Source organism: Carcharhinus amblyrhynchos, chromosome 6 (assembly GCF_965287045.1).
Source record: "Carcharhinus amblyrhynchos chromosome 6, sCarAmb.v2.hapA, whole genome shotgun sequence".
In the NCBI taxonomy this organism is placed as follows: domain Eukaryota; kingdom Metazoa; phylum Chordata; class Chondrichthyes; order Carcharhiniformes; family Carcharhinidae; genus Carcharhinus; species Carcharhinus amblyrhynchos.
In genome coordinates, this window is record NC_137329.1 from 15,762,935 (window position 1) to 15,787,147 (window position 24,213).

General features: G+C 41.9%; 1 protein-coding gene across 1 annotated transcript; it reads right to left on the minus strand.

The window, feature by feature from the left end:
* Positions 1-362: 362 nt before the first annotated feature.
* Positions 363-7,780, minus strand: fgf3 (fibroblast growth factor 3). Its single transcript, XM_080191550.1, has 3 exons — positions 7,504-7,780; positions 5,174-5,277; positions 363-760 (listed from the first exon to the last, which is right to left on the minus strand). The coding sequence occupies exons 1-3, from the start codon at positions 7,778-7,780 to the stop codon at positions 419-421; spliced, it is 723 nt and encodes a 240-aa protein (XP_080047676.1). The 3' UTR covers positions 363-418.
* Between the last annotated feature and the right edge of the window lie 16,433 nt (positions 7,781-24,213).

Consider the following 24,213-nt stretch of genomic DNA (forward strand, 5'->3'; position numbering starts at 1 on the left):
TGCCCCCCTTGATATATTTTTGCAACAACGAGGCCAGAGTGCTGAAGTACAAATGTAGTGTTCTCTACGAAATGAGGGAAGAAATGAGAGAGGTACTATACTAATCCGTTGTATTTTTCTTGTGCTGGAAAAAAGACATACAAAAATAGAACCTGTTTAAAATATCATTGACTACAGCAAGTCCCTACATAGTTCGAATAAGGCATTGGGGGAATGATATACATGAAAAGTCCTTTAAAGACAAGAACAGACTCGAAATAAAAACTAATTTACATATTTACATTAATTATTATATCACAGATAGCTTCAACCCTGCAATGCTAAGTATATCATTCTACAAATAAATTTTGTCCTATGTAAAACGCAAGTCCACCGTTATAAAATCTCTTGCTCAGAATTTTAAGTTATTGCAACAGTGTTAACCACTAGTGTGGGCGGGTCTCGTCTTCTCCACCTTGCTTGAACCCTTCAGTAGACTCTCCCGATATTTGGAATTGGTGTGGAATATTCGGACCATTTCGTGGTCTTTGCTGTCCAGCACCCTCGGCAGGAAGAGGGAGGATTTTTGAGTCCTTCGGGTTTTGAAGCCCCTTCGCGGTCGCCCTTTGCCATTGATAGACACGTACCAAAGTCTCTCGGCGCTATTCCTGCGCCTTGTGGCCGCTGGGTTTGGAATGGTTCTGTAGGTCCTGGAAGCGTACGTGTTATATCCCAGTTCATGAATGCGTTCCACAAACTCACATTCCTGATTATAGACTTCCTGCAACACACGGGAGAGAAATACGTGAGATTTACGTCCAGAGTCGCCCGTTATCTAAATTATATGTGGACAGGATCTTCATCCGAAAACAAAAAGGGAAAATGCTGGAAAATCTCAGCAGGTCTGGCAGCATCTGTAAGGAGAGAGAAGAGCTGACGTTTCGAGTCCAGATGACTCTTTGTCAAAGCTAAAAGGCGTAGGAGACCCGCTGAGATTTTCCAGCATTTTCCCATTTGGTTTCAGATTCCAGCATCCGCAGTAATTTGCTTTTGTCCTAAAACATATGGATTGCTTATATAATTGAAGTCCTTTCCCTATCATTGGGCTATTGTGGAAGTGAAGTCACTCTGATTGCCATCTACCCTACCCCACGTTCAACAGATTTACCAGTTTCATTTTTCTGCTGCAGGTCACGATTGTGTGATATGGTCGTATTTACTATTGGAACAGAACTTATTCGCATTATTATGTATATCAAAAAAACTGACGCATCCATAGAATGGGACATCACCAGTGCGGAAAAGTTGGATCAGCAAGCAAAGTGTTGCTGCTATCACAAGCCATTATCCCAAACTTCTTTTAACCACTATCTTAGAAGCTAGAAAACTATACTGAACCTCCATTTGCTCAATTTGGCAGAACTGGCAGCAACTTCAGACACAAACCAAAAAGCACTGCTGGAAATCCGGGGCAGAAATCCAAAGTTCTGGCTAAAATCCATGAACCTGAAAGGTACTTTCAGTGTACCCGAACAGGTGCTGGATTGTGGCGACTAGGGGATTTTCACAGTCCCTTCATTGCAGTGTTAATGTAAGCCTACTTGTGACACTAATAAACAACTTGTTCTCTATCTCTCCACAGATGCTACCAAACCTGCTGAGCATTTCCAGCATACCTTCACACGCTAAACGTCGACTTGCAGCGGAGAGAGGGTATGAAAGGCAACCAATAATTTGCTATGGTTCATCTGTCACATTCAATTAAATATTTTCAAAAAGACCAAATATTTGTACAAGTGCATTTCAAAGTGGACATGAATAAAATTCAACTTTTCCCCCGTATAGTATATTGCAATCTGAGCTGCTTAAATTCAGTTGTGATAAAGAGATATTTGCAGGATATAGTCGATGTCAAACACAAGGAATTCTACAGTTTCTAGCCTCTCAGTACAGTATGTCGGTCAAACCTTCGATTACTGTGGCCTATCCCCATTAGCCTCTACTGCAGCTGCTCTAAGTTCATGGTTTCTCTCAAGATGCCATCTGGGGCCTTGGAATGTGCCAGTTTGCTACCAGTCAGTTATGGACAACACTTTTTACTAGAAGACCTGTCCCTCTGTCAAAGTCCTGGAACTCCTTCCCTAACAGGTATTATGAGTGTACCTACGACACATGGAATGCAGCTGAAGACAGCTTACCACCATCTTCTCCAGAGCAAGTAGGGATGGTTAACAAATGCTGGTCTGACCAGCGACACCCACATCCCATAAATGAATTTTAAAAAAGCCAAAGAACATTTTCCATTGGGCTGAAGGTCCTTCAGCAGCAGTTGATGTGTTTGACTTGTGTGATTTTCCTGGGAACAGGGTGGAGAGTGCAGAGAGCATCACAGAGATGCTCAGGAAGAAGCTGGACAAAATGAACCACTGCATGGTGGTTAGCATTGCTGCCTCACAGCCCCAGGGACCTGGGTTTGATTCCCAGCTTGGGTCACTGTCTGTGTGGAGTTTGCACATTCTCCCTGTGTCTGCATGGGTTTCCTCCAGGTGCTTCCCCTCCACCCCACCACCCCACAGTCCAAAGATGTGCAGGTTATCTGAATTAGTCATGATAAATCCTCCCTCAGTATACTCGAACAGTAACTTCATTGCAGTAAGACAAGTTGGAGCAAGTAAGCTAAGAATGAAACTAAGAATGTAAGTCAACCGATAAATAAACTTTTAACTCTTTCCAGACCTTCTTTGCAAAGGCACAACCCAGAAGGAGTTGGGTATCAAGTGTATGTAGCCACCTTGACAGCAGCGTGCAATGGTATAGAGAATACCAGTGGACATGAAGCATCTAACTCGCCTACCACTACCCAAGTTGTGTCTTGGTGCTTATTTGGAAGTTCTGGCGATGTGAGGTGTTCTGTCTGCTTAGGGAACTATGGGAGCAGTTGTTCAAATAGTTACTGCAGTTGGAAGTCAACCAAGTCCAAATCCTCTTAACAGGTCAATTTAATCAAATCCGCTAACGCTAAGTGAATAGATTTTTCTTATTATTTCTCTGCCCCCCCCCCGCCCCCCCCCCCCCCCCCCCACGAGTCAAGTAGCCCTGAAGCAAACCAGAGTTTTGAAGTGCATTTTCAATCAATTTCAAATCAATTCTAACATTACTGAATGAATCAATGAAATACATAGGTTGGACGATTTCTTCAAAGCTACAGTAAATTATTTCGGAACACCATGCTGGGAAGCCCTTCTAATTATGTAGGTATAAAGAAGGCGATTCGCTTCTTTTTAAAAATGCAAAGTTAATAACCTCGACCTTCGCAACTATCCCTTTCTTGTTACCATAATTACACACTGAATAAAAGTTCGCTTTTCCAGAGCACTTATCAAGTAAAAGTTACAAAATTAGTCGGAAATACCGTTTAATAATCGCTTTCCCAAAAAGAAAATCTGAGGCACATCATAAGCCCCTGCCAGATAATCAAACAGTGACCGGAACTGCCACTTTCCTGGGATATATGTCTGGTAGGCTATCAGCCGATCAAGGATAAAATTACATTGAATCAAACAGTGGGACATATTGAACAAGCTGCTACTGAGACGGTAGCGGTCTGATCGGGAGATAAGAGTTGCTGTGTGAGAACCCTTTCTCTGCTCAATTCCACTTTGAACAGATAAAGAGATTGGAAGCCCCCTAATATCAAACGATGTTCTATCTGAATAGAACATAACAGGAGAATAAAGGATCAAACAGATTATGTGCCTCCACGCTTTTCTCTCTTTTTTTTAAAAAAGAGCAATATTAAGTCTTGTTCATAGTTTGCAGAACTTAAATTTGGAGAAACAGTATCAACTGGCAGAGCACTCACATTATTGTATCTCGGCTGTCAGCCAGGTAGCAATCTTAAAGATATGCTTTAAACAGAGTGCAACCAGAAATGTGTTTGAATTTGATTTGATTTATTATTCTCGCATGTGTTAGTATGCAGTGAAAAGTATTGTAAATTAATTAAATAAATAAATATTCTCACGAAGTTACACACTCAGTCAAGCCTTAAAGGCTTGATAATAGCACATTTGCCAATCTCTTGACAGATCAGTGGTGTATTAAACCCGAGATTTGGAAATTTGTGTAGAAGTAATTAATCTGGAACTTCTGGGTAAACTGTAGATTACCCGTCCACACGTTTCAATATGTGTTGCCGCTAGAATCTCACGGCGGCATCTCAGAGAGCTCTGTGCACCCTGCTTTTATCGGGGGACGGGGGAAGTGATTGGGGTAGTATTCTGGTAGCGAGGGGTATTTAGTTGGCGTCAACTTTTTTCACATATATTTTTCAACACAACCAGCGCGCAGTTTCTGGAAAGGTTTTGGCTTTGGATAACAACTAAGTAGGTAAAAGTTTCACCCAATTGAAAAGGTTAATGGAAACTTTTACAGTTGGCATTAATATTGATCTAAGTGCGGTTCAATAATCCAAAGGAAAGTTATTTTGCCCTATTTTATAACCAAAAGAAAGACAGGGCAAAAGACTTTGGGACCAACAGACATATGGGGCACCTTTCCCATGTTGACATCATATTTTCCCTCAAGCTTTCAGTGCATCTCTTGTCTGTTTTGTACCGTTGGTTAATATTCCCACACATCTACCTGCCCAGCCTCCACTTTAAATTGGTGGATGCCGCCCGTGGGGGTCGCTTCCTCAATGCCATCAGATAAGACCTCTGGGATCATCCGATAAACCAAACAGCATGACTTGTTTGCACAACTTCTCCGGATTCCAGCCCTACGGTGAAGAGAGAAGCTTTGCGAGTGTGGTGGGAGCACCGTGCAGCACGGCTAGTGGGCAGGCACCAAGGACTTTAGCCCGGGAAAACCTATTTCATCATCCCCAACATTGATTTTTAACTGTGGTTTCTGATTATTCCAGAACCCCTGTTACTTGGCGGCGGGTAATTTATTCATTAATAGATACATAGAACTGAACAAAGGTAACAGGTGCATTTTGTGTAGGATACAATTAGCATCTGGCATATTTGTTCATGTTCCTTCCCTAGTCTTTGATCAAAATAATACTTGTACCTTATTCTGAGAAGGAATAGAAAGCTTCTATTTTAACAGGTGAGGCTGGAAGACGTGAACATTCACAGCATTAAAATATGTCTCAATTTCAAGGTTTTTTTAATGAAAAAAAACTTACCGACGCATACAAGCGTCCTCTCTTGTTCATAGCCAAGTATCTACCCGAAAACAAACCTTTAATCGCCACAACTCCCACATCAACTGCAGTTATTTCCAATATACCTGGAAAAAGAAAGAGGAAGGAATGGAGGAGGATAACACACAGCCGATAAGAACCTCTAATATTCCAACAAAACCCCATCTAACTTATAACCACTCTCGCCTATAAATTAAGATACGACAAAACACTAATCTAGCTGATAACTATTGAAGGCTAGAGTGTAGCAGGGAAAGTTGATTGACATTGAAATATGTTACACATTTACTCCAATAATCGTCCAAATGCCGTTTTTATTCATTGAATTCCTACAATGTAGAAGAGGCCATTCGGCCCATCGAGTCTGCAATGACTCTCTGACAGAGTATTTTACCCAGGCCCTCTCTGCTGCCATATCCCCACACATTTCCCATGGCTAATGCTCCTAACCTACACATCTTGGGATATTAAGGGACGATTTACCATAGCTAATCCCCCTAACCCATACATCTTGGGACACTAAGGATCAGTTTGACATGGTCAATCCACCTAACCTGCACATGTTTGTGACTGTGGGAGGAAACCAGAGCACTCGGAGGAAACACACGCAAATGGGGTGGGGAGGGGAGGGGAGGTGGGAGAAAGAAGGTGCAAACTCTACACAGCCACCTTGCAATTGCCCTAAACGTTTTGACCCAACCTTACTGCGATTGTAGTCAGTTCGATATCAAAATATTTTTAACAGCTGCCAAAGAGTCCGTCAGCTTGCTATGCTATTCTCCAGTTTCCACATCTATGAACTGTCTTATCTCTTTCATGTGTGATAATTAAAGCCACTTCAGATAGTGCAGGTGCTGTTAAGATGCTCTTATTTCAACTTCTAGAACATCAGTCGGCATAGTGTAAACGTGGTTAACCGCTTTGTATTCTAAAAATAGTCTCCTGTGTCGCCCTCCTCCCCACCCACCCTGCCCCCGCCCGCCTGCGCCGTAAGTATTCTTAAAGCCAACATTCGGATGTTGTCTGTTCACGGGCTAATTCCAATTAATCCCAGTTTGAGGCCATTTGCAGGAGTTCATTACTCTAAATCGGTCTGAGGGTCGCACACGGCACAAAAGGTGTGGGGAGGGGGGGGGGTAAAAGTAACACTTTAAACCGCTTTGCGGCCTTAAGAAAACACATGCCTTTAGGATGGCGCAAGGAATTAGGATTGTATCAAAGCAGTTTGTCAGCTATCAGGGGAAATGACGCGTGTTAAGATAAATCCCTGGAAATGTAACACAAAAAAAAGGGTCGCCTCCTCCAGAGATGGCTACACAAAATGACAGCTTTACTGCAGTTAGCCATTGTTAGGTGGGAAACAAACTACTTCATCCCAGTTCCTCAGACAGGCTAAGTCCGCTCAGCAAGTCACTGGAGCTGAAAGCAGCCGAGTGTAGTCCGGGGCGAGAGGAAGGCTTTGGAGATCAGGCCGAAACTCCATGGGTTGTTAGACCCGAGGTGCCACACTCCAGCAATCGCGTCCCTCCCACGCAACATCACACTGGGCTAAACCGGCGTTACACGTTAAAATGGGGCGAAGGCTCGTGTTTCTCAAAATAAAGTTGAAGGAGGATAGAATTCAAATACAAAATTGCCTAAAGTGTGTGTGGGGGAGGGGGGGGGCGTAGTTTTATAAAATACATAGAAAGAGACGAAAATCCATCGAGTTGGCCCCTACCATCTGTGTAGTCACATCACTGCAATAGTCATGTTGGCTAACCAAGGGAATCAGGCATTGGAAAATCTGTCCAAAAGACGTGAGGGTGGGACATGCATGTGCTGGCGAACTGCTGCTAAATCAACTTGTATTTCAAGAAAAAAGCCAGCAAAACAAGTCACAATAGGAGGGCCCGGTGATAAATAACGTGTCCGAACATAATTGCTAAAACACGTATCTCTAGCCAAAGCGGGATTAGGGTTTTTTAGTAAAACTAAGATTGGCAACTCCTTGGCTGGATGGTAAATCATTTTTCTTATCCGGAGCCCTGCGTTGAAAACACAAGAATCAGATGCCAGAGTGTTTCACACATGTTTCTAACCCGACCAAATAAACTTGCCATGTCTCCAAGAGATGCAATTAAAATGAAGAGAACGCATCGGCTATTGCGCTCATATCGCAGCGCCCGGAGTAGAGACCTATCCTCATGGTCCAAAATAACGTGTATTTATTAGTCACAAGTAGGCTTACATTAACACTGCAATGAAGCTACTGTGAAAATCCCCCCCGGAAAGACAAAAAAAAACGAGAGCAGGGATGGTCTCATACTCACTGAAGATGCTGTTTTTCTCCAGCGTGCCATCGATCTTGCCGCTGAGATGGATCTGTAGATGGTACTTGGTGGCACAGTAGAGCCTCCTCCGCCGCGGTGCTCCCCCGAGATGTTCGTAGACCCCTCCGCGCCCGCCGGCATCCCTCCGCAGTCTGGCCTCGCAGGCTGGGGACGGGGCACAGGGCACCTTCGGAGCCACAGTCGGCTCCAGGGGCAACGGCGACTGCTGTCGACTGAAACCGAGAACACTCAGCAACAAGCAGGCAGTTATGAACATTGTGGCATGGCCGAAACGCTCGCCGATACAATCCGATGCGGATCAAGGTCTGGATTAATTGGGTCAAGGGGTCCCATTAAAGAAGTGTTACAGGCGGGCCAACAGGTTGCGGGGCGCGCCGGTCCACCCGTTCAAACATTGGGAGTCCATCCGCCTTGATCTGCTCAATCAGTAGTCACTTGTCTGAACCATCATAATCTCCCCAAAAGAGCCGCCTTGAATGAGGGACACTGTGCCCTGCTTGCCGGTTCCTGCTGCTCTCCAAGTAGCGCAGGGGCTGACTGTGGCTGGAAAGAAACCACTGGATTTCACTTTAGACACTATCGTGAGAGTTCGTCGCAACCCCGGTGATCGACGGCGCATAGAAATAAAAGAACTTTCCTCGGGAACAATAGCTGAACTCCGACCAATTGATACAAAGGAGAAGGAGGCAAGGTATCAGTCTTGTGTGAACTCACAAGAGTGCGGCGTGGATAAGATTACAACATTACACACAGTGGCTTATTGCGGAAAACCGCATCACAAAGAAACCAGCAGCGCATCTGAGGGCAGATTTTCTTCAGAGCCCCTTCTTAAAAAAAAAGTCCAAGAGACCAATTATCCATATGAAAAAAATATACACTGGAGGGTTGGAGTGAATATTCCCCAGGGCTCCCAGAATTCCCAGTTACTATCAATGCCATCTAACAATACGTGACAACTTGGATGACTGATGCTAAAATGAAGCAACTTAGTGAGAGAGGGAGAAAAAAAAGTCTCTGTTAAAAAGATGTCCACAAAAAAAAGCTGCATACGAAAAGGAATCGCCAACGTTGCAAAGTGTGTGTGTGTGTGTGTGTGTGTGTGTGTGTGTGAGAGAGAGAGAGAGAGAAACACTTCTTCTGCAATACTGCACTTCGACAGGTTTAATGCGAGTTTCTTTTTAAAATACAAGCTAACACCTTGTTTTACAGTTCCCTGTCACACTAGATCCCGACAGACGTGTGCAGAACATTAACGGTTTGAGTTTCATCCATTCAATGCACCAAACACTTCTGGCTGATTTATTTTATTGGCACCCCCCTCCCCCCAAACCCAAGTCCATCAGAAGTTATCCAGCAACTGGGAGGTAATTTAGCCGAAAGTCCACTACAATCACAGGGGCAACTATTGCGGGGCAACGTTACTACAAAAAGATGTACTTGCTCTTTCATCCTACTGATTGTAATAAGCTTTTGCACTTAGTGAAGGTTGTTCATTAAAACAAAATCTTCCTGGGTAACAACAAGGACTGTATGATAAATCCTTAAGATTTGCCTGAAAATTAATAGCCGCTAATGTAAAACAGAGTTAACTTGTGGGGGAGTCCTATGTAAAACTGCTGCTGGATTACATCCAAACCTTTTGGTTTGAACCATAGGAGATGTTCACCAGTGTATCTCGACTTCAGGAGAATCGATTAGGCGACGTTCTGAAATGTTAAAGTAGCGCACTCTCTAATGCCTTGGTTGGAGAGGTGACTTGTAAAGGCAGTACAGTACATTCGGAGCATTTTTAAAGCAATACTCCCCACCATATTCCAAATCTAATTGTTCATCCCCGCCCGCCCCTGATCCAATGCTATCGCCAACAACGTTCCTATAGAGATACCACTCAAGATTCAGTTACACATTTAAAGGTCATTTAGAAAAGAGAGAGGGGGAAGAGTTTAGTGGTCAAAATTTTATAACCCCCACCCCTTTAAATGTAAATCAGGAGAGTTGATCTCTCCAATAACTAATTTTGCACTTTAACTCGAATTCAACCAAACATCACTTGAATGCGCGCATTAAGGGGATTCAAGGTAAGGCGCTTGCCACTCGGTATCACAACTGGAACCAGCATGTAATTAATTAAGAACCATTCTAGTTAAACATCTGCTTCCAATAATATCATATGTCTTCAATCAGACTGCACAAGAGCAAAGTCCAATCGATGTTTAATGTCGCAATAAAGTAGTATGTGTCTAAACTAATCCCTTTTTGAATGCTAAATGTTAATCAATGGGCCATCCAATGGGTGGAACAGCAAACGCGCACATGACCCCGGCCAAAATTGCTTCCATCCCGCCTTACACGATGGTTAGTTACCATTTGCCTAATGGGTAGCAGCTAGGACTGATCTCGCTGCCCTCGCCAGTTGCTGGGAGGGCTGTGATTTCAGCTCGCCGAAGGAAAGCAAGGATTTCTCCCCTACCCCTCTGCACTCAGTATTACCGCGTCCACCGAACTCACATCACCCTTCCATTCGGATCCCCACCCCTCTTCCCTCGAGAAGCAGGGAATGACATTTATAAATCTCCCTTTGGACATTTAGAACATCAAGTGATTCTCTCAGTCAGACATCAACATGGTCAAATGGAAGCTCGCTGACGTATATTATAAGTTGTCTGGTGACCATTTCGTTTTTTTTAAAGTCCGCTTTTGATGTGGTCTGTTTCTGACTGAGGGTGGTACTTTAGATGTGGTTTGCTGTCTGTTTCTGGAACCATTTTTAATTAGCCCTTAACCTCCCAGAAAGTAGTGTGTGGCTCGAGAGTAACAATACCGGAGCAGTTTTTTTAAATGTTTTCCCTCTCTTCCCTTCTCCCTTGAAGGAAAATCGTTACTATACACAGCACTTCAGTCCAAACACATGTTTATCATGTTTGGGGCGGGGGCGGCGCGCATGGGAGTACTCTCCCCATAGTCTTAACATATATATATTTGCATGTCATCCCCACTCTGTGAATACACAAATCATGTGTATGTGGAGGGGATGGCACTGCTGCCTTACAGCGCCATGGACCCGGGTTCAATTCCACCCTCGGGTTGAGTTTGCACATTCTCCCTGTGTCTGCGTGGGTTTCCTCCCACAGTCCAAAGATGTGCGGGTTAGATTGATTGGCCGGGATAAATTGGCCCTTAGTGTCAGGTGGATTAGGAGGGTAAATATGTCGGGTGACGGGGATAGAACAGGACTTTTTAAGTTAAAAGTAAAATTTATTTATTAGTCACAGGTAAGCTTACATACCTGTGCTATGGAGGTACTATGAAAATCCCCTAGTGCTACAATCCGGCGCCTGTTTGGGTACACTGAGGAAGAATTTAGCTTAGTCAATTCACCTAAGGACCTGGGTGGGATTGTTATCAGTGCAGGCTCGATGGGCCAAATGGCCTCCTGCACCGTAGATTCTATGTGGATTGGCAAAATCCAAGTGCATTGGGGATCCTGTTACTATTACATGCAAATAGGCGGGATGGAGAGAGCAAGGGGAAAATGTTTTATCTAAGCAGAGGTTGCGAGTAACGGTGGCCATGTCGGTACCAGTTCAATAATTGCATATTCACTTCATCTGTGGAGGTCTGATTCTTTCAATCGGAACCAGTTCCCCTAGTTTTAAAAATCGAACCATTCTTTGCCTCATTGCAAACCGCACATTCTTAAAACAAAAGCGGCAGCATTTCTATCAATACGAAATATTTGCACCGTATACATATTTGTACCCCTGCCAGCCTCCCCAGTCATTTGTGTAGTCTTTTTTTATGAATGAAACAGAAAAATACTTCCGAACGGGAAGTTCAGACGCTGCTGAACGCCCCCAGATGCACCGCACACGATTTAATAAGTTAATAGACGCATTACACATTCGTCTCCCTCCCATTTCGCAACTCAGAAGGCACAGACTCAGAGTGCTCATCGTGATAATTAGGAGGTTTCAAAATATGAATGGGCCAAAGAGAGGGGGAAAAGGAAGCGAGGTCGGAAGGCGAAGCTTCTCAGGAAGCTCGGTATTTTTTAATCATGACAAAAGTGAGGGTGTAAAATATAGTTTGGGATTCAGTACTCCCAATTTCTCGTAGGCAGCACATCCTGTTGGCAACTGTCTCTCTTGTTGGAGCCCGGCAATGATTTACTGTTTTAAATGGATGCCTGATGGTTATAAAAAAAGGGAAGTTACAATTTGTAGCCGCAATAAATACAAGAGTGGGAGTGGTAGGAGCAGAGGAGCACCCCCACCCCCCTTCCTTGCCAATTAAAAAGTCATTACTTGTTCAAACACACTGCTTTCTATGGCCCCAAAGAACGCAATATTCAAAGGCCAGCCATTAAGTGTTGTTTTCAATTCTGTTTAGTAGTTTTGTTAGCACAACCAGCGGTAAGTACTTTTTCCTGAGAGACAAAAAGAGAAACCAGATTATCCCCTTAATACCAATGACGTCTTATAACTTCTCAGGGGAACTACGTACTCCAAGATCCCACTGAAATAGATGGAAACCCTCCCCCCCGCAAACCAGCTCTGTACGTTTAAATTTATAACAGTACATTTTTTCAACACCGTGTCTTTATGGCGTTGAGATTTTCAGAGTTAGCGCGGAGATTTATGACCGATGCTCTATTTGGAAGGGAAATTGCGACAATGGAATTATTCTTATTTTTTAAATCGGTATTCTCTGCAGTTTTTTGATCGACAGTACTGCAAAACTGAAAACTCACACGCCGTCACCATCTGTACTGTAACACTCAATGTTATCTCAGCTGAAATAATCTTATGGATGACATTAAGGATTCTGCTGGAACTTTTCCCAATTTATTCTCCAATATGTTCATGATTTAAAAACACGACATTGTACCCCTTCAGTCAAAACACATCCCCAACCCTTTTATAATTAAAATAGAACTGAAATTGAGGATTATAAGATTTTATTTACAATCTTTTTCTGAGCTCCTTGCAAAGGAAATTGATTTTACAAAATAAAATCAATAATTAAATCAATTTACAAAATAAAATCAGTTGAATTTTACCAAAAACGCAAAGACGCTTTCAACCAATAAAGGCCCGTCTCCAATGTTGTATGTCTATGTTCCATGAAGAATCACAACGGTTATACTTACATCTTAAACTATATATATTACAACTTGGTAACAGGAGAATTGTTGGCAGAAACGACAGGATATGTGCAATGCAATCACTAGCACAAACAATCTGAGATATAGTATGGGTTAAATACGAATAGTCGGCCATTTGGTCCGTCGACTCCGTTCCAGTTCTCTTCAGGAGCCATTTATCCTCCCCCAGGGTGCCGTATCCTGTCCCCCATTCCCCACACTTATCCAATTCCCTTTCCAAAGCCACAACTCAAGCCGATTCTATCCCACCCAGGCAACGTATTTCCAGATCGTTGTCACTTACTGCATCAAAAATAGGTTTCCGCAGGATGCCTTTGCTTAGGCCACTCACCTTAAATCGATGCCCTTTGGTTCTCAACCTTTCTGCCAATGGGAAAAGTTTCTCTCGCTGTGCAGATCCGCCATGATTTTGAACACTTCTATCAAATTTCTTCCCAATCTTTTCCAAGGAAATCAAAGCCAGCAACCTCCACACAACTGAAGCTGCTTGTCCCTGGACCCATTCTTGTGAATCTTGTTTGTACTCCTTATAAAACCTTCATAATCTCCCTCGAGAGCGATGCCCACACTGCTCTGGTTGAGGCCAAATTAGTGTTTTTCAAATGTTCATTATTACTTCCTTTCTTTTGTGCTCTATACCTCTATTTACAAAGCCCGTCCTGTAATATGTCATTTTAACTTATCCAGCAGCCTTCAACAACTTGCACACATATACCCCCAGGTTGTATCCTCAGTTTATATTGTATTTTTTCATTCTTCCTACCTAAATGCATCACTTTGCACTTCTTTTCATTAAATTGCATTTGTTATGCGCCTGCCAATTCCACCAGCCTGCCTATAGCCTTTTGAATTGTATCATTATCCACCCTGCAATTCACCAAACCTCCAAGTTTTGTGTTTTCTGCAAATTTTGGCATTGTGCCTTCTACACCCTAGTCTAAGATAGTAATGTGTCAAGAAAAGCAATGGTTTTAGTACCGTGCCCCTTGGAACCCCACTGTACACCTCCATTCTGAAAAACAAGGTTCACCACCAGTCTCTGCCTTCTGTCAACTTTGTACCAATACTTCCAACATCCCTTTTATTCCATGGGTTTCAACTTTACTATGTATTATGTAGCATTATATCAAATGGCTTTTGAAGACGTTATACATTTCATCAACCCTCTATGTTCATCAAAAACTGAAGCAAGTTAGTTAAACACGATTGCCTTTTAACACATCTGGACTGACTTTACTGAATTAATCCACAATTGTCCAAATAACTTTTGATTTTGACCCATTGGATTTTTCTTCTGAAAGGTTTCCCACAGCAAGGTTAAACTAACTGGTCTGTCATTACTATGTTTACCCTTAAAGCACTTTTGAACAGGATCTAGCATTTGCAATTCTCCAGCTCTCTGGCACCATCCTCATATCTTTCAGTACAACCAGTCCAGTTCTATTGACTAATCATCTTTAAATAATGATGGTCAACCTTCCTAGTACCTCCTCTTAAATTTTTTTTTAGCTCATCATATCTGAATTAACCATTCATTCACTAAGACTTTGGCAACAACTTGTTCTGGGTAAAGACAGATGCAAAGTATCGATTCAATACTGCGCCATTCCTGTGCCTGCGTGTGCCGATCCTCCTCTTTCATTCCCAATCAGACCCATTTACTGTTAATGTTATAGTGAAATGCCTGTCAGAGGCTTTATGAATGCTCTTTTATTTTACTGCCAGTCTCTTCTTGTAATCTTCCTTTGCCTCATTATTTCCTTTTTCACTTTCCCTCTGAATTTTCTGTCTGCAGCACAAAATTGCTGGTTCAGGCTATTTGAGAGATACAACAGGTTGTCTGCCTGTGGGGGAATGATGGCCTACTGGTGCTATTGCTAGTCTATTAATCCATGAAACACAATTAATGCTCTGGGGACCCAGGTTCGAACCTCAGAACGGCAGATGGAATTTGAATTCATAAGAACATAAGAAATAGGAGCAGGAATAGGCCATTTAGCCCTTCGAGCCTGCCCCGCCATTCAATAAGATCATGGCTGATCTGTCGTGGCTCAGTTCCACTTTCCCGCCCTCTCCCCATAACCCTTAATCCCCTTGCCTATCAAAAACCTATCTACCCGTGTCTTAAATATATTTAGCAAGGCAGCCTCCACCACTTCAATGGGCAGAGAATTCCAGAGATTCACCACCCTTTGAGTGAAGAAGTTCCCCCTCAACTCCATTCTAAACTGCCCCCCCCTTATCTTGAGGCTATGCCCTCTAGTCCTACTGTCCTTTCTGAGCGGGAAGAGCCTCTCCACCTCTATCCTATCCATCCCATTCATCATCTTATATGTCTCAATCAGATCTCCCCTCATTCTTCTAAACTCTAACGAGTACAAGCCTAGTTTATTCAGCCTCTCCTCATAGTTCAACCCCCTCAACTCCGGTATCAGCCTAGTAAACCTCCTCTGCACTCCCTCCAAGGCCAAAATATCCTTGTGTAAGTGCGGCGACCAAAACTGCACACAGTACTCCAGCTGCGGCCTCACCAGTGCCCTATACAGTTGCAGCAAGACCTCCCTACTTTTATATTCAATCCCCCTCGCTATGAAATTCCATTAAAAAAATGTAGGATTAAGAATCTACCAATGACCATAACACCATTGTCGATTGTCAGAAAATTCTATCTAGTTCATTAATGTCCTTTTGGGAAGGAAATCTGCCATCCTGATCTGTTCTGGCCTACATGTGACTCTAATTTGTCCGAAAACCCCTTCTAGATCACTAATGCCTTTAGGGATGGAAATCTGCCATCCTTATATGGTCTGGTCTACATGTGACTCCAGAGCCACAGCAATGTGGTTGATTCTCAACTGCTCTTGGGCAATTCGGGATGGGCAATATATGCTGGCCAGCAAGTGACACCAATGTCCCACCAATGAATAACAAATGCGTAACACAAATTCACTGACAGATGAATGTGTGTGCCCATTTGCAAGTGCCTGGCTACATAAACGTCTCAACAAAAGGTCATGGACAATAACTGTGTGGAATATGTATTATAGAAGACCAATATATCACTCATTGACCAATGTGTACAATTCAAAACGACTGGATCACAAACTATCAGCTATTGATGCATTATGAAAGGTACATATAGATATGAAATTAGTACAGATTCCATCTATGTATGTACAGCATTATACTGCTGTCAGAATGCAGCATTTTATATTAAACCCATCAGCTACTTAGAAAAAATAATTGATAACGGATTAAAAGACAAACTATTTTCATTTTATTGTACAACGATATCATTTCATTTTGGCAATGTGCTAAAATGTAAAATAGCTTTCTTATTTTGTTCTTCTCAATTTTTTGGGATCTTATTAATATTCGCATGAATGGTTTGTTCTGCAGTTGTTTAAACATTGCCAGACAATAGAAAGTTCTAGATAAGAGTATTAGCGCCTTCCCTCTCCCTCTTTTTGCTATTCAGGAAGAGACCCGCAATGAGGCTAACCCAATCAAACCGACCTTTGAACCTTTTCTGCTGTACTTTTTCTCATGCCACTGTTTCTTTAGTTCATTCCTGATCAGAAGGCCCGGACTGAGCTGCAGCCACTTTCTCAGACATCAGTGCCTTCCGTGCCCTGACAAATCACCGCTGAGCTCTCTTTGTCCTGTGCTCTTTGATCTCACCTGCCTGTCAGCAACCAAAAAAGAAGGGGACAGGGTACAGTCAAAATGCGCTGCAAACAAATTCATTCTCATCCAGCACTTGTGGTCAAGGAGAGAAAGAAAAATCTTTGTATCCAAAACGCAATTGTGCAATTTGATGCAGCCCAATTTATTTTGTTCCTTTGGTACCTGGGGTCACATAGCAGATGTAAACACAATCTTTTGGGGGGGATTTAAATTTAGGGAAGTTAAAATGGATCACTTTGGCCCCTGTGAAAATGTGGACGGGTCCCCTAAGCCAAAGTATGATCTCATGTCCATTTATACCTTTGTGAGCCGAGTTATGTATCAATGTGCTGGGTGATTAGAGAGCGGGTTTCAAAATACTGTATGAATAGAAAGCTTCTCTCAGCTGTAACTGGATAGGATTCCTTATACTTTCAGCTTTCTTTTACTTCTGATTTCAGGTTTCAGCTACCTTTCAGAAGGTATTAGAATGCTCTATACTTCCCAACAGTGTTATCTTTGTGATACCCTGTAATACTATCATCTGGTTGCGGACTATTCAAAGATGAAAAATATTAAAGGCGAACCCAGCTTCAGATTCGAAGCACATCTTCCTCAATATCTAAAAATAAACTGTCAAAAAAATACTCTCTCGCTTTGACAAGTTATAATGTCGATATTACACTCGTACCAGGTGGAGACTGGCATAGTAGTGACAGAGGTTGGTTCTACTCTTCTTGGGCAAAGCAGAACTTTGCATATGCATCTAATGCATGTGCCATTTAATGAATAAGAAGAGGTTGTTGCATAGTGTATTGTCACTGAACCAGAGACCCAGAGTAATGCTCTGGGGACCCGTGTTCAAATTCCACCACAGCAACTGGTGAGATTTGAATTCAATAAAAATCTGGGATTAAAAGTCTAAAGATGACCATGAAACTGTTGTCGATTTTTGTAAAAACCCATTTGGTCTTTTAGGAAAGGAAATCTGCATTATTTTCCTGGCCTGGCCTACACATGGCTCCAAATCCACAGCAATGTGGTTGACTTTAAAATGCCCTCAGGAATGGGCAATAAATGCTGGCACAACCAGGGTCACCCACATCCCACAAATGAATATAAAGAAAAATCTAGGCATCAGTTATGTTTAAATGAGCAAAGAGTTGCAGAGAACTTACTCTTCACTACGAAGTGTGGTTGTGGGGGGAGGGGTGTGATGGAGGTGGGGGAAATCAGTTACCTCAGACAAATTGATAACACTGAGGAGATATTTGGTGCTTCCCCACCTCATGATTGTCACTAGCTTCTCAATAGAATTCCAAGGCTGATAAAGGCAGTTTGCCTTATAGATATGTTGGCCTTAATTTCTCCATTGCATCTGTCATATTTAATTAGCACAGATAAGTGATGTCTATACATATCTTTGGAATTGGTTCTCCTTAATTTGGTTGCAGCCATAGAGCCTGGGATGAATCTTGCCTGCAATTGATTACAAGTCAGGAGAAGCTATTTTGATCCTGATAAGATCAGCCAGCGTCTCGTGCCGCACTGTACGGACAGCTTTAATATCTCTATTTTCAAAGCAATATTAATTAATTGGAAATGGTCATTGAAGAGGAGCAGAAATACGCCCAGGATTTATTGCAAAATAGGATGTCCTCTTCTTAGAGACTAAAAAAAAAGATGTAGGTGGAGCGTGATCTCAGTATTTTCACAGAGTGGTTGTAGAAAACAGTTTGGACTCAAATGTGATCACAGGACAAGTAAACACAATTCATTGGGCAGCATCACTATTTGAATCAGTTATCCACAGAAAGGATTTGAAAAAGTTACTTTTAATGCTTTTGGATAAAATATTTATTCATTCATATTTAATAAAAACACATAGATGAAAGTTAGTTAACAGTTAAATGGAGATTGTTTTCGCCATAGTCTGAACAATAAGCAAGTCAATTTTCTAGTGCAGGTTATCAAAGAACACCTCATACCCATTGTGTCAAAATGTCCTTTGACTCTGTCTGTGTCTGAACAGAGACAGGATGAAAAGGGAGAGCCAGGCCGGAATACTAGAAAAAACACTTTTCCAAAGCAGGAAATCTATACATGCTAAAAGGAATATGTGAAAACTGCCAATGAGAAAAAATGATGGAGAATAATTAGGAGCCATTATAGTTAAACCAAGTAAGATGTCATTGACGCCTAAATGTTAAGTCAAGTAAGACATGGTGACTATGACAACTATCATCAATTGCTGTAAAACTCATCCGATTCACTAATAAGCAAGTCTGCCATTATTACCTGGTCTGACCTACATGTGTAACCAGGCCCAATGCAATGTGGTGGCATGGTGGCACAGTGGTTAGCATTGCTGCCTCACTGCTCCAGGGACTGGGCTTGAATTTTGGCCTTGGGTCTGTGTGGAGTTTGCACATTCTCCCCTTGTCTGTGTGGATTTCCTCCAGGTACTCTGGTTTCCTCCCACAGTCCAAAGTTATGTAAGTTTGGAAGGTTAGCCACGGTAAATCGCCCTTTAGTGTCCGAAGATGTGTAGTTTAGGAAGATTGGCCAGGAAAAATGTGTGGGCTAATGAAGATAGGGTAGAGGAAAGGGCCTGTGTAAGATACTCTAACTTAGACAGTCAGTGCAAACTCAATGGGCCGAATGGTCTCTTTTGCACTGTAGGGATTCTATGAAATTGAATTACGTGCGTCTGACCATAATAGTTGTTTCAGATGTCAAGGTTACTGTAAAGTAATAGTTCTAATAACTTTCACAACACCTTATATCACTAAATGTGGATGCTTAATCATCTTTCAGAGAGTTTAAAGAAATGCTTTTACAAAAGATACAAGCTTCTGATTCAGGTCAAAAGTGCTACACTCCCAGATGACACTTTTGTATGAACAGATACACTGCAGTGTCAGCCCACTCCCGTAAGAGTAAGATGGTCTGACCTTTTATGCAAGAAACAGATGTCACTGAAATCAAGTAAGTATCTATTGCAGACCAAATTTGTAGCAGTAAATGAATGATACTATAAAGCAGAAGTTTAACTTCACACTACTGTATCGTGCATTTCAGACTGATCAAAGTTCGATAATTACTTTAATGTAACTGTCAAAATAAATCTGCTATAAAGTGATGAAAAGTAATAGAAATAAGGATAAACATAGTGTATACTCAGAAATATAATGGTTTAAGCTTTAATATGCCATCCATGGAGTGCTATAAGTTTATGGCTACTTCCATTCCTTAAGCTTTATCGGTTTATGTTCCAGGCAGTTTGAATAATTCCCCCGCTCCCACACCCCCAGATTTTTTTGCTTAAGTTCTGCACAAAATATCTTTCTGGACCTATCCAAATGATTCTATTCATTATTGAAAAACTTGGATTATGTCCTCCTCTCCCTTAATTATTTTTTTTCAATGAGAGTAGATTGTGTTTCCTTCATGTCTTTTTGTACTTAACTGATTTAAAATTGAAACCATCCATGCTGCAATTCTCTGAATCCTTTCACTATCTCTATAATTTTCAAAAGTACAGTGACCACAACTGGGCATAACACTATGTCTTACAACATTAGACATGCACTGAAAGATTCAATTTATACAGCAGAGCATTCCATTTGCCATTTAACCATTACCATGTGCTATGATATTTCCATTAGCTGCCCAAAGACTGCATCAAAATTATATTTTTCACAGCATATTCTTTGGGTCCTGGCCATCTTTCCTATTTTAGGAGCAGTGCACATTGCATTGCATTTGTCAGTGTTAAACCCTGCTATTTATCTCCCCACATTTTAAAACTCCGTTAACGTATATACTTCCTTGGCCCCTTCTAAATATCCTTTTTATGATTCCTCCTCAACCTGCTGTAATTTAGTCATTTTAGACATTCCAATTTCAGCACTCTCATCAAGATTATTTATACATATAAAGAGTACCGGCACGACGTCTGATCCATTGGCATTTCATTGATCACAGTAATCCTATTAAACTGGAGAATGTTCTTACTTATTTCTGCCCATTATGAAGACACATAGATCCCTTTACCAGTCTAAATCAAATTGGCCCTGGTTGACCCAGGATGGTGAAAGCATACATTTGGACAAACTATAGAGCATTGGTTGAAGTATGAGTAACTCTTGTGCAGCTGTGAAACACTTGTTGCCACTCAAGCCACTAATGTAGTGGAAGGTTAAGCTTGGCGTGGTGTGCATCATCTTCATCAAGACCCTTGATTTCCAAGGCACTGGATAGCCAGCCTCAGTGGAAACAGAGAAACATTTCCCTGTTATTAACTCAAGAACTATTCCATCACTTGCTTAGTAATACTTACAAATACAATTCCCTAACTTTGAAAAGACGAGACTTTTTCCCTCAAAGCTGGTCAAAAAATGTCTCTTTTCTTATCAATGCACAAGTTCTGTACTACCAAATAACAATTCTCTGCATTTCAGTCGAGCAGTTCAATCAAATTCATGAGACAGCTTCCTTGTTTTGGTGGAATCCAAGTAAGGACTATTGTTATGCAATTTAATGTACAAAGGTTCACGATTACAATTGATCATTTCCCTTGTTCATGTCACTCAGCCAATGGACAGACCTATTAACAGCGTTCTTTTCTGTAAGACGCATCAAAACTCTAAAGGCATCACCCCAGTTCTGTCGTGAGCTTTTTACATGCGACAGTGAAAAGATTTAAACAATGCAAACCATAGATCAATCCGTTTTTATCTCTGCAAAAAATAGCAGGCTTGTTGGGCTTAATGACCTTTGCTTGTTTGCTTGAAAATCTTACTCCCCAATTACAAAACAAAGGCAATAAATTGTTCCTAAATAATAATTGAATAGATCCAGCATTATTTAGGAACAAATTATTTGTAACTGTGCAGGAAACAAGAAAATCAAAATATTGTGTTCAAATTGTTAAAGGGACAGAATTACTTTCAACTGAGCATCAGCTTGCTATGAGCTAAAAAGCGAATAAGAAAGTCTAAGTATTGTATCGGAATGAAAAATAAAATAAACATAGAAAAATAAAATCCTGTACTTTTTAAATCAGACTCATTATAATAATCAACTCCTTATTACTCTTCGGAATAAAAAAGTACTATAGAGAGTAACAAGTAATCATTGTGCACAAATAGGCCATTCAGCCCAATGCATCTAAACCAGTATTTAAGCACCCCATTAATTATCTGCTACCTTTCTTATCTAATCATATCAGCATTTACTTTGATTCCTTTCTCCCTCACATGCTTGCCTGGCTTCCCCTAAAATGTGCTGAGGCTATTCATCTCAGCTACTCTTTGGTGACTAGTGGAGTGCCCCAGGGGTCGGTGCTGGGGCCTCAGCTATTTACCATTTATATAGATGATCTGGAGGAGGGAACCGAGTGTATGGTGTCGAAATTTGCTGATGACACCAAGATTGGTGGAACGGCAAATTGTGCGGAGGGTGTGGAGAGTCTGCAGAAGGATCTAGATAGGCTGGGCGAATGGGCCAGGAACTGGCAAATGGAATTTAATGTTGGCAAGTGTGAGGTTGTCCACTTTGGTAGGAATAATGGTAGGAAGGACTATTACTTACGTGGCGAAAAACTGCAGCAGGCGACGGTGCAGAGGGACCTTGGGGTCCTTGTGCATGAGTCGCAAAAACCCAGGCTGCAGGTGCAGCAGGTGGTCAGGAAGGCGAATGGGATGCTGGCCTTCATAGCGAGGGGGATTGAATATAAAAGTAGGGAGGTCTTGCTGCAGCTGTACAGGGCACTGGTGAGGCCGCAGCTGGAGTACTGTGTGCAGTTTTGGGCGCCGTACTTACGCAAGGATATTTTGGCCCTGGAGGGAGTGCAGAGGAGGTTTACTAGGCTGATTCCGGAGTTGAGGGGGTTGAACTATGAGGAGAGGCTGAATAAACTAGGCTTGTACTCGTTAGAGTTTAGAAGAATGAGGGGAGATCTCATTGAGATGTATAAGATGTTGAATGGGATGGATAGGATAGAGGTGGAAAGGCTCTTCCTGCTCAGAAAGGACAGTAGGACTACAGGGCACGGCCTCAAGATAAAGGGGGGGCGGTGTAGAACGGAGTTGAGGAGGAACTTCTTCACTCAAAGGGTGGTGAATCTCTGGAATTCTCTGCCCGTTGAAGTGGTGGAGGCTGCCTCACTCAATATTTTTAAGACGCGGGTTGATAGATTTTTGATAAGCAAGGGGATTAAGGGTTATGGGGAGAGGGCAGGAATGTGGAACTGAGCCACGACAGATCAGCCATGATCTTATTGAATGACGGGGCAGGCTCGAGGGGCTAGATGGCCTACTCCTGCTCCTACTTCTTATGTTCTTTGTAACAGTGAGTGGTAGTTAGATATCGCAAACTCCCTATTCTAACTACTCACTGGGTGAACAATTATTTTTGGAATTGCCTTTTGGATTTATTTTGTTGGTAGTGTTTTGTTCTGGTCTCACCCGCAAGTAGAAACTTTTTCTAGTCCTATCATTTCAAGACCTTTCATAATCTCCAGCATCTAAATATCTTCTTTTATAACATGGAAACTGGAACTCCATACACTGCCAAGTATGGTCTGACCAATGTTCCATACAGGTTTAAGGTGACTTCTCTGCTTTTCAATTCTATCCTCCATTGGCTTATTTTAAACAAACTCATAAACTTAATGTATGTAGACACACAGATTTAGCATCAGAAAACCAACAGCAGTGAAGATACTTTGAAACAATTTCAAAAACACTTGTCTGTACAGCAACAAACAAGAATGAAGGAGTAGAGTCAAATTTTACATTTAAGGAAAGACATCTGGTAAAGCATTTAATGTTTTGCATTGTCTCAAAGCTCGGTAAACTAACCAGAGTCCAGAGAGTGTGAAGTAACCTACACTAGATTAGGTAGGATGCAGAGACATAATGAAAGAATCAAGTAGATCCCATACTGTCATAAAATTAATAAGACTATTTTGTCAATTGTAGTTCAAAAGTAGATGAGAGTGGAGTGGAAGTAAGCTAATTGAAGAATCCTAAAAGTATTGATTTTAAGTTGATTTGATTTAATTTTTATTGTCACGTATTAGCATACAGTGAAAAGTATTGTTCCTTGCATGCTATACAGACAGAGCATACTGTTCATAGAGAAGGAAAGGAGACAGTGCAGAATGTAGTGTTACAGTCATAGCTAGTGCGTAGGAAAAGATCAGCTTAATGCAAGGTAGGTCCATTCAAAAGTCTGACGGCAGCAGGGAAGAAGCTGTTCTCGAGTCGGTTGTTACGTGACCTCCGACTTTTGCATCTTTTTCCAGATGGAAGAAGGTGCAAGAGAGAATGTCTGGGGTGCGTTGAGTTCTTAATTGTGCTGGCTGCTTTTCTGAGGCAGCGGGAAGTTTGGACAGAGTCAATATACTTCTCTTCAAAAATGGATTCATGAACATTAGCAAAAAATCAGGTAAGTACAGATTCGTGTTTGGTGAGGGCTTATTGGGGAACTCATGCAGCGGTCGAATGCTGCCTTAACAAAGGAAAGAAATGATGTTATACCCAAGTCAGAGCTTGATATTAATTAAATAAATAAAGATATTTATATCGTATGTTTCATGACCTCACAATGTCTCAAAATTCTTTGGAGCCAATCAAACATTGTTGGGATGGCAAGGTGGCACAGTGGTTAGCACTGCTGCCTCACAGCTCCAGGGACCTGGATTCAACTCCCAGCTTGGGTGACTATGTGGAGTTTGCACATTCTCCCTGAGTTTGCTTGGATTTCCTTTGGCTGCTCCGGTTTCCTCCCACACTCCAAAGATGTGCTAGTTAGGTGCCATCCTAAATTGCCTCTTAAAGTCCTAGGATGCA

Coding starts and splice junctions, on each gene's coding strand:
- fgf3 (XM_080191550.1), bottom strand. CDS start 7,780: ATGTTCATAACTGCCTGCTTGTTGCTGAGTGTTCTCGGTTTCAGTCGA. Junction 5,278..7,503: donor GGAGAAAAACAGCATCTTCA/GTGAGTATGAGA, acceptor TTCTTTTTCCAG/GTATATTGGAAATAACTGCA. Junction 761..5,173: donor GAGGACGCTTGTATGCGTCG/GTAAGTTTTTTT, acceptor CGTGTGTTGCAG/GAAGTCTATAATCAGGAATG.